This window comes from Pollachius pollachius (genome assembly GCF_949987615.1).
Source record: "Pollachius pollachius genome assembly, chromosome: 14".
NCBI classification, from domain to species: Eukaryota; Metazoa; Chordata; class Actinopteri; order Gadiformes; family Gadidae; genus Pollachius; species Pollachius pollachius.
The window spans coordinates 18,126,130-18,138,629 of record NC_136947.1 but is presented as its reverse complement, the minus strand read 5'-3'; the positions used below and the strand labels follow the sequence as shown (position 1 = coordinate 18,138,629).

The window sequence follows — 12,500 nt, the reverse complement described above, 5'->3', positions numbered from 1 at the left end:
GCTCACCTCGAAGCGGGCGCACTTCCTGCGGATGACCGCCACCTCGTTGGACTGCAGCGGGGCCACTTCGTGCTTCACCGTGAAGGCGATCTTCTTCAGGCTCTTCCACTTCTCAGGCAACTCCTGACAACAGAGACAAGTAGTGGAAAAAGTTAAAGTTAAAGTATAAGCTTCAATCTTATGAGGTGTGGGAGGGAGGAAACATGTATAAACACGGCAAAACAAGTGTGGCACAAGATAAAGCCCTTATTTAAATGGTTGTTTTTTCACTTCCATTTACTGCCGAAAAACAGGGTTGCTCATTAGCAACGTCTTTGATTTTATTATCTTCAATGACAATAGCAATTTAATTCAAAATAATACATAATACAATTAATACAATAATACAATTGTTAAATATAATAATCATCAATTAAAAAAACAAAAGTTTTGTGAGTCTAGTGGTTAGACTCTTCCCCTTACCGTTACTCTAGCTCGCTAACCCTTATTATAACCCTTACCCTTACCCTAGCCCTAACCCCCTATGCTAATGTTATATAATAATGCTTAATACTGCCTTACTATTGTTTATTAATGGTCAGTTAAAGAACTCTCATTGTAAGGTGTTACTGTATGGAGGTAGCCTGTGTGAATAGGGTTGTGCGTGCGTGTTTGTATGCACTCTTCTCCTCCCCACCTCCAGCTGGGCGTACACGCTCTCGGGGAGCTGCTGGCCGTAGGTCTTCAGCAACTCGGCCGTGGACATCAGGGGCTTGAAGTGCTGCTCCGTGCTGATCTGCCGGTCCCTGATGGCCATCAGGTGCCCCATGATGTCCACCAGGCCCGCGTAGTCCCCGTCAGACACCTTGCTGCCCAGACCCTGCACCGCGTCCTGGACGAAGGAGGACAGGTCCCTCACACTGGGGAAGAGAGGGCCAGAGAGGGAGGCAGAGAGAGGACCAGAGTGGGGGGGGGGGAGAGAGGGCCAGAGAGGGAGGGGGGAGAGAGAGGGCCAGAGAGGGAGGGGGAGAGAGAGGGCCAGAGAGGGAGGCAGAGAGAGGACCAGAGTGGGGGGGGGGGGGGAGAGAGGGCCAGAGAGGGAGGGGGGAGAGAGAGGGCCAGAGAGGGAGGGGGGAGAGAGAGGGCCAGAGAGGGAGGCAGAGAGAGGACCAGAAAGGGAGGCAGAGAGAGGACCAGAGAGGGAGGGGGAGAGAGAGGGCCAGAGAGGGAGGCAGAGAGAGGACCAGAGAGGGAGGGGGAGAGAGAGGGCCAGAGAGGGAGGGGGGAGAGAGAGGGCCAGAGAGGGAGGGGGAGAGAGAGGGCCAGAGAGGGAGCCAGATAGAGGACCAGAGAGGGAGGGGGAGAGAGAGGGCCAGAGAGGGAGGGGGGAGAGAGAGGGCCAGAGAGGGAGGCAGAGAGAAGACCAGAGAGGGAGGGGGGAGAGAGAGGGCCAGAGGGGGAGGGGGGAGAGAGAGGGCCAGAGAGGGAGTGGGGAGAGAGAGGACCAGAGAGGGAGGGGGGAGAGAGAGGGCCAGAGAGGGAGGGGGAGAGAGAGGGCCAGATAGGGAGGGGGGAGAGAGAGGGCCAGAGGGGGAGGGGGGAGAGAGAGGGCCAGAGAGGGAGGGGGGAGGGTGGGAGATAAAGAGGGCAAGATTTTTCAAATTCCTTTCATATTACCTTTTTTTTGGAGGAAAAATATATTTTCATCTTGAGCTGAATGTACTCAGCTCATGCACTTTTTGCAAATTACTTGCATATTTCTGAACTTTATAATATTGATGTATTTATCTCTGTCTGGTGGGGTGTGTGTAAATATCTATTTCTATGTACATCTGCGTCTATGCTAATTGTGTGTGTGTCGATGCGTCCATTTGTGCATCACATGTGTGTGCGTGTCCCAGTGTGTGTCCCTGCATGTGTACCCAGTTTGTGTGTGTGTGTGTGTCTGTTTGTGTTTGTGTTTGCGTATGCGTATGCGTGTGCGGGTCGGTGTGTTGGTGTGAGTGTGCGTGTGTGTGTGGTTTTGTGTGTGTGTGTGTGTGTGTGCTTGTGTGTGTGCGTGCGTGTCTGTGTCTGTGCGTATACGTGTGTGTATATGGGTTTGTGTATCTGTGTGTGTGTGTGAGAGCGCCCATGCCTCTGACCTCTTGTTGACGTGGTTGAGCAGGTGCTCCTTGAACATCCAGCTCCACCTCTTGATGGTGTTCATGAGGGTGTGCTTGAAGGGCCTGATGTCCAGCTGCAGCCAGCCGCAGAACACACGCCGGTCCTCCATCTTGTTCACGCGCACATACAGGGACTCAAACAGGTTGATCTGGAACACAAAGGCAGGTTTTGGGGGTCACTGGAGCTCCATCATCCTGACTACCCATAGTCCTGTACCTTGTATTTAAAGGATGTTTAAGTTAGGGAGGATAGTGAAGTAGTGATGAGGGAGTCCTACTCACTAACTTACTGCTCCTGACCTGTATCTGAAATCACTTGGATAGTTTTGATTGGACTTGATTTGATTACATGATCTGAGGAACAGGTGCCATGGGTAACATAACTGCTCCCTGTTCAGGCAACCATGGTTGCGTAAACAAACCATTCGATTTATTACCTCCCATCATCGCAAACTTCTGTTAATAAAAACATCAAAAGACGTTAGGGCAGAGGCAGTAATGGCCCCTCTTAAGTTTAGCGGTGGGTTTAGGAGTCAGGGGTTAGGGGTTAGGGGTTAAGGGTTGTGGTTAGGGTGCCACAGTGGATCAAGGCACCTGCTCTTTGAAGTTATCAAGGGTGGGAGGGTTCCTCTTCAGCTCATAATCTGCGTAGAGCTCAGCCTCCTCTGTACTCAGGACATGGCCGTACAGGAGAAACTGCCGCATGAACTCAGACCTGGGAGTGGAGAGCACGTTTAGGGGAATGGATTTCATTCTTTGTGGAAGGAATTATGTGGCCTTGCCAAATAAATCAGGAGAAATTCTATTTTAAGGCAGATTAATCTGTTCAGTTTTTCTATAAAGAATTGTATTGCAGTCACACCACCAGTCTCACAGTAAGGCTGAATGTATTGTATGCAAACTAAATACAAGATAGAAAGGTAACGGTTAATGAGTAAAGTGATGCATTAAGAGTTCAAGTACACTGCAGTGATTCTGTTATTGTTATTGCTATAGAAGATAGTTCCTGCAAATACATGATGCTCAAGTAAAGCCAGGCAGATATATTGCAGACAGGCAGTCATACGGAGAAACAGACAGAAGTTATGAGAATAGACCAGACGGGAAGCGGACCTGTCATCGGTCCACAGGTAGCGGTAACTAGCAAACGATCCCTGATACTCCTTGACCTGGAACCAAGGAGAAAATGCTGTTCAGGCGCTGAATTACCTTGAATAAATCTCTTTTTCATTGGATGAGAGACAAACTCACACACCTTTGCAATCGCAGCGCGAGCACGACTTCGGATCACATGACACAGCTCAACCAAATCTGGCATCTCATCGATGTCAGTCTAGAGGGAAGGGGAGAGAAAATATGACACTTTTTTGGCAGGAATAACACAATCCGTGTTGTTTGTGTTTGAGTGTGCGTATTGATTTAATAATATAATAATACAATATGCCATTTGGGGAATGCTTCTATTCAAAGTGTCTCACAATACTGAGTGCATATATCCTCCGCATTGATGGCCCAGTGGGAATGAGTGGGTTTATGAGTGCTTTTCTGTGTGTGTGTGTGTGTGTGTGTGTGTGTGTGTGTGTGTGTGTGTGTGTGTGTGTGTGTGTGTTTGTGTTTGTCTGTGTGTGTGTGTGTCTGTGTGGGTGTCTGTGTGTGTGTGCTTTGCGTTTGCACACCACTAACTTGATAATTCTCTAGCCCTTTATGCCCTGCCACTCTGGGTATGAAGGAGGCCATCTTGGCGATATTAGCCACCATCTTGTCCACCACGTCGTAGAAGTTGCCCTGCTGGCTGAGGTCCAGCGAGGGGGCGAAGGTCATCTCGTTAGCGTTGAGCACCAGCTGCACCTCGAAGAGCGGCACAAGGCCCGGGGCGGCCGCGTCTGTGTTCTCCAGGAAGTACTGCAGGGAGGCGCGCACAGCGCCCGAGCAACCCACCAGCACCATGCGGTCCACGTGGTCCGTGTAGGCCCGCCACTCCGCCCCGCCTGGCGGGGTCACCGCCAGCAGGGACTGGTTCTCCTGGGGAGGCCGGGGTGAGGAGGAGGAGGAGGAGGAGGAGGAGGAGGAGGGGGAGGAAGGGGTCAGGGGTGAGGAGGAGGAGGAGTAGGAGGAGGAGGAGGAGGAGGGGGAGGAGGGGGTCAGGGAGCCCGGAGTGAGGAGGAGATGGAGGAGGAGGAGGAGGAGGAGGAGGAGGAGGAGGAGGGGGAGGAGGAGGAGGGGGTCAGGGAGCAAGGGGTGAGGAGGAGGAAGAAGAGGAGGAGGAGGAGGAGGGGGTCAGGGAGCCCGGGGTGAGGAGGAGGAAGAGGAGGAGGAGGAGGAGGAGAGGGTCAGGGAGCCCGGGGTGAGGAGGAGGAGGAGGAGGAGGAGGAGGAGGGGGTCAGGTAGCCCGGGGTGAAGACGAGGAGGAGGAAGAGGAGGAGGAGGAGGAGTAGGAGGAGGAGGGGGTGAGGGAGCACACACATCAATGAAGTCATATATTGTTGTGTTGACGTCTGTTGTGTGCGTGTGGGTAAGGGATTTCACATCGTTTTCCAAAGTTCAGTAAAACTACAAAGCATATGATGGCGTTACCTTGCCCATAATGCCTTGTTGACGAGTGATGATGGACCCAGGCTACAGCAGGGCTATTGCCTATGTCAGTGTGGTGAGCTGTGAGTTCTCCTCTTCTACTGATTGTGTGACCAGCACCTTTTATATATTACTCCACCACGTCTACACCTAACTAGCCATTGGGGTAAGGGGAATACTAGCATTAATTCCTGTCTGCGCTGCAATGTGAGCCAGTGGGATTAATCACTGTTGCCGTGTGTGTTAGATGGTTTACCTGCACTAGCTTGTGGATCACCTCCCCCATGTCGGTGATTAGCGTGCGCTGCCGGGCTACGCTCTCCTCTATGTCGGCGAGGATGAGGAGGGTGGAGCCCTTCTTCCTGGTGATGAATGCCTGGTGGCTGACCTTGGCCATCAAAGCCTGGATGTCCTCCACGTTGGACTTGCTCTCGTGCACGCGGCTGGAGACACCCTGAAGGTCAGCAGGCAGAAGTCACACGTTCATATCTGCAGTACCAATTACGGTCGATGATGATTGTAGGCAGGCAGAGCGGTCGTTAGGAGGCTCACACTGCCATTACGTTGAATTAATTTAATGAAGTGCCTCGTAACAGCCGATACTGATCAATAAGATGCAATAGGTGATCATCCAAAGGTTTGGCGATATATGTATGTTAATTATAGATAGTTTATGATGGCGATGTGTGGGAGCGGTATGGTTCAGTCTATTTTCCAGGCTATAAAAGGCATTGAGAAATATCCCTGCTCATGTTTTTAACTTACCTTTCTATTTAGCATGGCTAATGGACTGAAAACTTGTGTTTGTCGTTATTATTGGCCTTGCTGGTGTTTTTTGGATATTGTTTTTAATGGTCTCACTAAAACACTGCTGTTTATCTCTCGGTCGTGACGCTCTTGGAATTAAGATAACAAATCTCAACGTCCTGATTGAATAAAGGTACGAAATATATACAAAAGAATCTCTGCAGGCCCCATTGGTGGAGCCAAGCATTGAGCTGCAGCCGCACTACCAGGGCCAATGGTTCATTGATTGATTTGTTCAAACAATAAGTGAAAGTGAAAGCTGCAGGCAGTTCATAACAAGATGCATATTGAACCAACTTCAAGGTTTACACATTTAATTTGAAAGGAGAGTAGACTTATATTAAAGATTGGCTGGTTTCGCTCTGTGAGTTTGGGAGAAAATAATATTTTTCAAAGTAGAATCTCACTCCATTGAAATTTCTCTACGCCCCCAGGATAAAACGATGTGGTATAACCTCTTTCCTCTCACGGAATACATCGGAATACGTCAGATATGTGACCGTGTGTGGAGGGTCCGGTACCTTGACCAGATCTCGTGTGGTCTGAATGTAGTCCCACAGGTCGTCCTGAGCCCATGTCAGCTCCTGGAGGGCGGGGTTAAGCTGCTGTCTGGTTCTGTCCATCTCCTCCTTGACCAATCCCAGCTCCACGGGTAGGATGGTACTGCGGAGGCGGTTGTACCACTGGGTCGCCATGGCTAAGGTCTGAGTGTACTGGAGCAAAAACAAAACCCTTCATACCGTTGGCATGACTATGGCATTATTATGATGGTTTTATTGCCTCGCTGTATTCAAGAGTTTATATTTCACACTTTTTATATTTTATACTTTTCTTATAATATTCTCTCTTTTTTATTAGTATTTTTCTGACGCCAGCAGAACAATTGTGAACAATTCCTCTCACGATTACCAAAGCCCTCTGAATTTGAAGCAACGCAAGAATGTGAATAAAGTACATTGTATAAAATATTCAGGAGAAAAGAAAAACTTGGGAAAAGTAGCAAACGGTAGATAGCAGTAAATCCTAGAAAATATGGGACTATCTCAAATAAATCACAAAAATAATATTAGTATGAGCGACCTGTTGATGAAAACAAACTAGACCTTACTTGCACTCTCCTACCATAGAGCCAAGTGAGTGAACTTCAACCAACCATATAGAGAGTCTCTCTCTTGGAGTAGAGGTGGAGGGCTGCTTTGGGGATGTTGTGGTTCTTCAACATGCTCAAATACTTCACCTCCCTCAGCACGGACGTTAACTAAGAGCGAGAGAGAGAGGGAGAGAGGGAGGGAGGGAGGGAGGGAGGGAGAGAGATAGAGAGAGGGAGAGAGTGAGAGAGAGAGAGAGAGAGAGAAATTATGTCTCATAATCAATGTATTCTTCAAGGTGCTGTATATTTAAGTTACCCATATGATCAAAAGAGTGGCTCAAATCAAAGACAGACTGTTTGATATCCTTTTTAAGCGAAGATGCATGATTTGCAAACTGCATACTGAGCATATTTCTCATGTCTTGCACCGTACGTGACATTAGATACTAGTATTAATCCTACTTGACTTCTTTTGTATAAAGTATGGTATGTATGCAGGTGTTGTGTAACAACCTCCTACTAGGTGGTTAATGCCTAGACAGCGTCCTGCAGTCTAAGTCCTTACAGCGGGGTTGAAGTTGACCCTGAACAGGCCCGTGTCGGGGTCCAGGGTGAGCAGGTGTTCCTGGAGGTGAGTGTGGCAGACGTCCTCCAGCCCCTGGGTCCACTCGGAGAACAGCTCCTCGTCGTGACGGTCCAGGACCTCCAGCAGGCACTCACACTTCCTGAACACATCCCGCGCCTCCACCGACCCCAGGGGCCTGGGAGGGGGGGCGGGGGGGGGGCGGGCGGGCACGCAGAGAGAGATACAGTGTTGTTGATGACACCCAGAGGGGCCGTTGGCTATAAGAAGCGAGGGGTTCAGTTAGAGGAACATAAATGTTGACTGCATGTGTCTGATAGTATTTGCTGTTTATAACTTTTTGTTCTCTGTATGTCACGCTTTGATTTGTTTCCGCCTCACTTGTAATCTCTCGCAGTTGTTGTTTTTTTTTACAATCTGGTTGTGCACTGATAGTGTCTGTTTTATCTCCCATTCTGATTGTATGATTTGATTGTCCTCGGCCTCACCTGTAAATCGCTCCGGATTAAAGTTTGACGTGACAGGTCTTGTGTAGAACTGTAGTTCAATTGGTAAGGCATGCCATGAACAGTGGCAGGGTACGGTTCCCACTGGGGTTACACATGGTGCGTGTGTGTGTGTGTGTGTGTGTGTGTGTGTGTGTGTGTGTGTGTTTGTGTGTGTGTATGTATACGTGTGCATGCGTGTGTGTGTCTATGTGTTAGTGTGTGTGTATGTGTGCGTGTGCGTGTGTGTGTATGTATACGTGTGCATGCGTGTGTGTGTCTATGTGTGTGTGTGTGTGTGTGTGTAAATGCCAGGACGGGGTCCGTACAGGTGGGTCAGCTGGTTGAGGTTGCTCCTGTTACTGAGGATGCAGCCTCGAAGCTCCTGGGAGCGCTTGAGGTTCCCGGCCACCTCAGGCAGGTTCTTACCCAGCGCTGCACAGCCATCCTTAAGCTGAGACACAACACACAGAGCACCGCTCAGTGCTCAACACACAGCTCACAGCACACTGCTCGACACACAACACACAGCTCACTGCTCAACACACAACACACAGCTCACTGCTCAACACACAACACACAGCACACTGCTCAACACACAGCACACAGCTCACTGCTCAACACACAACACAGCACGCTGCTCAACACACAACACACAGCGCACTGCTCAACACACAACACACAGCTCACTGCTCAACACACAACACACAGCTCACTGCTCAACACACAACACACAGCTCAACACACAACACACAGCGCACTGCTCAACACACAACACACAGCACACTGCTCAACACACAACACACAGCTCAACACACAACACACAGCTCACTGCTCAACACACAACACACAGCTCACTGCTCAACACAAAACACACAGCACACTGCTCAACACACAACACACAGCTCAACACACAGCTACCAGCACACTGCTCACAGGGCTGATAACTCATCATTCAGCGGTCTTACTCAATGGCCTTGAGTACTATTACTGATTTGCAATATAAGATCAACTTGATACACTCCATACATGTTATGAATAACAAAACGATTATAAAATAATACATTGACACAATTCATGATAAAAAAGTACCTGTTGTTATAATGTACGTACCTTGTTATAATGTGGCAAAATAGTGCGTGAAATTAGCATAACACAACCTCCAGATGCTAGCCGAGTGTGGCATTATTATATACCCAAGGGGATCAAACAAGTATCTCATGTTATCTTACCATACCTAAACGCTCATTTCATACATTCATATGAAGCAGTATTTTCTCTGTTGTGGCTTCTGAAAGACGTTTAGACATTCTCGACTTGAAGAGAATTTTCCAGTGCCCTCATGCTGTTTAATGGATGACCTCCCCCTCTGTACCCCCATTACCCCAGTCTCCTACCATCTTCCTGTGCTGGTCCAGGATTATCTGGCAGTGGTCTATCTCCTGGTTGAACATGGCCAGCAGCAAGCTGTAGTTGGGGGAGAACAGCTGGTGGATCCGCGGCCTCTCCAGCAAAGTGCCAAAAATCTGCAACAGCTGAACACGACCAAATACAAATGAACAGATGAATCACCCAGCGTTGAATATTCATAACATGATTTGTTGTAATGTAACCAAGTTGTGAGATTAATACATGATAGTTAGTAAGACATTTATCTGCTAGATGGAAAATTGGAAGATCTTTGCTAATTGTATTATTTAGCAGTAATTTAGCAGACACTAGCGAAATAAACTAACATTGAATTAAGATACATGCAATTAATGAAGAGCTAGTGCAACAGTATAAGAGACATTGGGACATCAAGCCCGGTTCCCTTCAGCTTGAGGTGGAACACTTTAACCACTGCTACCCTATCCAGTTTTCAACCAAATAACTATTTAAAGCAGTTGGAGGTGCTGCAGGCCGACCTTTAGAGAGGACTCCAGGCCCTTGGAGTGCTGGAAGGCCAGATTGAGGACAGTTCCAAGCCTCTGGTCGAAATCTTTGCTTTGCTCCATGAAGCGCCTGTAGTTCTTGAGGAAGTCCTGGACAGAAAATGACACAAAGTCATTTTGAAGACATTTTGGTCCAAAGTGAATGACACTGTTTATTTTAAGAAGACGTATCTCATGAGAAGCAGTTAGAGGCGAGACAAAATACACCTGCTGAAGGAGGACTGGTAGACTACAGGTGTTGAAAAGTTTGAATTCAGAACCATACAGCTGAAAACCACCCCAAAAGCACAAGACTATCCCTATAGCGCCGTATGTACGAGTATTTCATTCAGTTTTGCAAACATTCTGATCCAATGCAAAATTGCAGTGATTATTTTAAGAAGATGTACATCAGGAGCAGGTAGAGGTTCAACACAAGAGTGAAGACTGCTGAAGGAGGACATGTAGTCTTCAAGCTTTGGGGTTTGAATCCAGCCCCTTAACGCCTCGAGTAGAACACCGTAAAGGCACCGGACTTCCCCATTAGCGCCGTATGCATGAGTACTGTCCCGCCCACCTCCTTGGTGTAGTCCAGGGGGTCGTATTTGCTCTCTCGGAGGGCCCTCCATCGGTCGTGGAACTCCTCGTTCATGGTGAACACCATCTCCCCCAACAGCTTCCCCCTGGAACCCCCCAGCTCCACCCTCTCCAGCTTCAGAAAGTCCAGCGCACACGCAAACAGCTCCTGGGGGTCACAGGTCAAAGGTCATGACCCTGGGAGTCCAGCTGTACAGCACCACGCAAGATGTTCAAATGTTAAGGCCTACATCGAAGTAAAAGGGCTTTTTGTGTCTATAAATTCCATAAACATGAATAAATAAATATCTGAAAATATTATTTGAAAACTGTTCTGTATAGCAAGGAATTTTTGAATATATTTTGAAATTAAATCAACATTATACTAGTAACTCAAAAACAATAATAATAACAAAATATGAAATCTGAAAAAGCCAACAGAAAAGCGCAACCACCTCTATCTTGAGCAGCCGGTCCAGGACGCGGTCGGTGCGCTGGAACACCAGAGAGGCAGGGAAGTCCCACAGCTTGACGGCCTGCCCAGGCTGGTAGTACTGGGAGATCCGCTGGCGGTGAGCGTGGAAAAGACGCTTGAAGCTTTGGAGGGCTGAGATGGCCGTCTGGACCCTATCCACCCCTTCCTCCAGCTCCATCTTGAACAGCTCCTCTGGGATCAGGTAGACAATGGCCTGCAGGACCATCACATACACAGGGAAGGTAATGGTCGTTCAAATGAGTCCAAGAATCGGACAATTATTATTATAAACAGTGGAAGAAATGTAATTTGTTTTTGATTTTTCGGAAGAAACTGTTTGACTGTTCAGCGAAGGTTGATTCAGATTGTTGCATTCTGCTTAAGAATCTGAAAACTTTTCTGCTAAAATATAATGAATGTGTCTCTGATCTGAATTCTGTTCTTCTAAAATAAAATATAAAAGGGAACTTGAGAAGATTTTTCACACTCTGATCAAGGGATAAAGAGGAGCTTTCAGCTTCACTATGTAACAGTACAATTTCACTTCCTCCACCATGAAGAGTTGTAAGGTGCGGAGGCTCCCCACCTTCTCGATGAGCATGTTGCAGAACTCCTGCAGCAGCCCCACCATGCGCTGAGGGCAGCAGTAGTGCTGCGAGCGGCTCCACACCAGGCACAGCGTGTGGAAGAGCGGGGCCAGCAGAGACTCGACCTGGGGGAAAGCCTTCTCCTCCAGGCTGCTGATCAGACGCCGGAGGGGCCGCAGGTAGAGGTCGATGTCCTCCGCCTCCAGCACGGCTGACACCGGAGGCAGAACGTACATCCTGTTATTACAGGCGCTACACTCCAATAGGGCTGCTGCTGTCATACAGTTAGTGCAGCTTTAGGCCTTTTGTAGCAGTAGGGGGCGCCTCCACAGAGATACATCAACGTACCACTATACACTTGGGATTATTGCAACTTTAAATCTGCAAATTAGAAGCAGTAGTTGTTTGGGGTAAATATGTGTGCTTCCACAAAATAATTTCTATTTTTCGAAAATCAATAATGTTCATTAGATAATGAACATTATTGATTTTCGTTTGTATAAATTCCAAGGATAGCACAATTGTTTCAAATGGGCCTGGTATTTGATGGCACATGAGTAAAAAACAATGAATTGAGACACAGACACACACTTGCACACTCATACATTCACGTCCACATGCTGCTCATTAAATTTGTGACACAAATACACACACAGCAGTTGTGGAGTGTGGGGAATTAAATAATTCAGGCGATAGTGCCACACGATGCTGTTCGCTATCTTTAATAATTGTATTGATTATGAAATTAAAGAAATCCCCCATGGGAACAGGTACTGTGTCTGCCTTTTATAACGAAGCAGGACTCTCTGTTTAATAATAAAAGGGGGAAATAAGCGAGCGGACGAGCCATGGTAATTACCCCTGTGCATTCTGCGAGATTGGGAAAGTAATTATTGAGCGACTGACATCATTATCAATGTTGCCTCTCAGCAATAATCGGAACATACTTTCCTAGATCTTTCTTTGGGGAAATGATCTAATGTTGGGACAGAGCAGCCCAGGGGAGGAGGCAGAGGAACAGAAGGGCTGGCTGGTGTACGACATGGCTTTGGTCACACTACCCCGGTGGACCTTCAGGCAGATGTCATTAAAGGACGAGTAGTAGCTGCTCTTGACGCTCCTCAGGATCTCCATGATCTGCTCCACCTTGGGGCTCTGGATCTGCCCACAAGACGGAGGGGGACCGAGAGTATTAGTGGAAAGACGCTATGAAGGTCAGATGAATTTTTCACAATGCAATGGAACTGTGTTTGGTTCTTTGTGCTCTCA

At 48.0% G+C, this 12,500-nt stretch overlaps 1 protein-coding gene across 1 annotated transcript in view; it reads right to left on the bottom strand.

The window, feature by feature from the left end:
- The window catches only part of dnah9l (dynein, axonemal, heavy polypeptide 9 like), a gene marked incomplete at both ends in the record, with an annotated part of 68,563 nt that overhangs the window by 53,812 nt on the left and 2,251 nt on the right, over positions 1–12,500 (bottom strand). The window contains 18 exons of the mRNA XM_079751531.1: positions 7–123; positions 677–899; positions 2,124–2,293; positions 2,739–2,859; positions 3,258–3,313; positions 3,400–3,477; positions 3,828–4,166; positions 4,972–5,169; positions 6,044–6,235; positions 6,676–6,780; positions 7,178–7,373; positions 8,010–8,134; positions 9,078–9,215; positions 9,588–9,704; positions 10,171–10,338; positions 10,625–10,858; positions 11,231–11,442; positions 12,293–12,392. Of these exons, the coding sequence (XP_079607657.1) occupies positions 7–123; positions 677–899; positions 2,124–2,293; positions 2,739–2,859; positions 3,258–3,313; positions 3,400–3,477; positions 3,828–4,166; positions 4,972–5,169; positions 6,044–6,235; positions 6,676–6,780; positions 7,178–7,373; positions 8,010–8,134; positions 9,078–9,215; positions 9,588–9,704; positions 10,171–10,338; positions 10,625–10,858; positions 11,231–11,442; positions 12,293–12,392 (2,889 nt within the window). The remainder of the gene's footprint in view (positions 1–6; positions 124–676; positions 900–2,123; positions 2,294–2,738; positions 2,860–3,257; positions 3,314–3,399; positions 3,478–3,827; positions 4,167–4,971; positions 5,170–6,043; positions 6,236–6,675; positions 6,781–7,177; positions 7,374–8,009; positions 8,135–9,077; positions 9,216–9,587; positions 9,705–10,170; positions 10,339–10,624; positions 10,859–11,230; positions 11,443–12,292; positions 12,393–12,500) is intronic.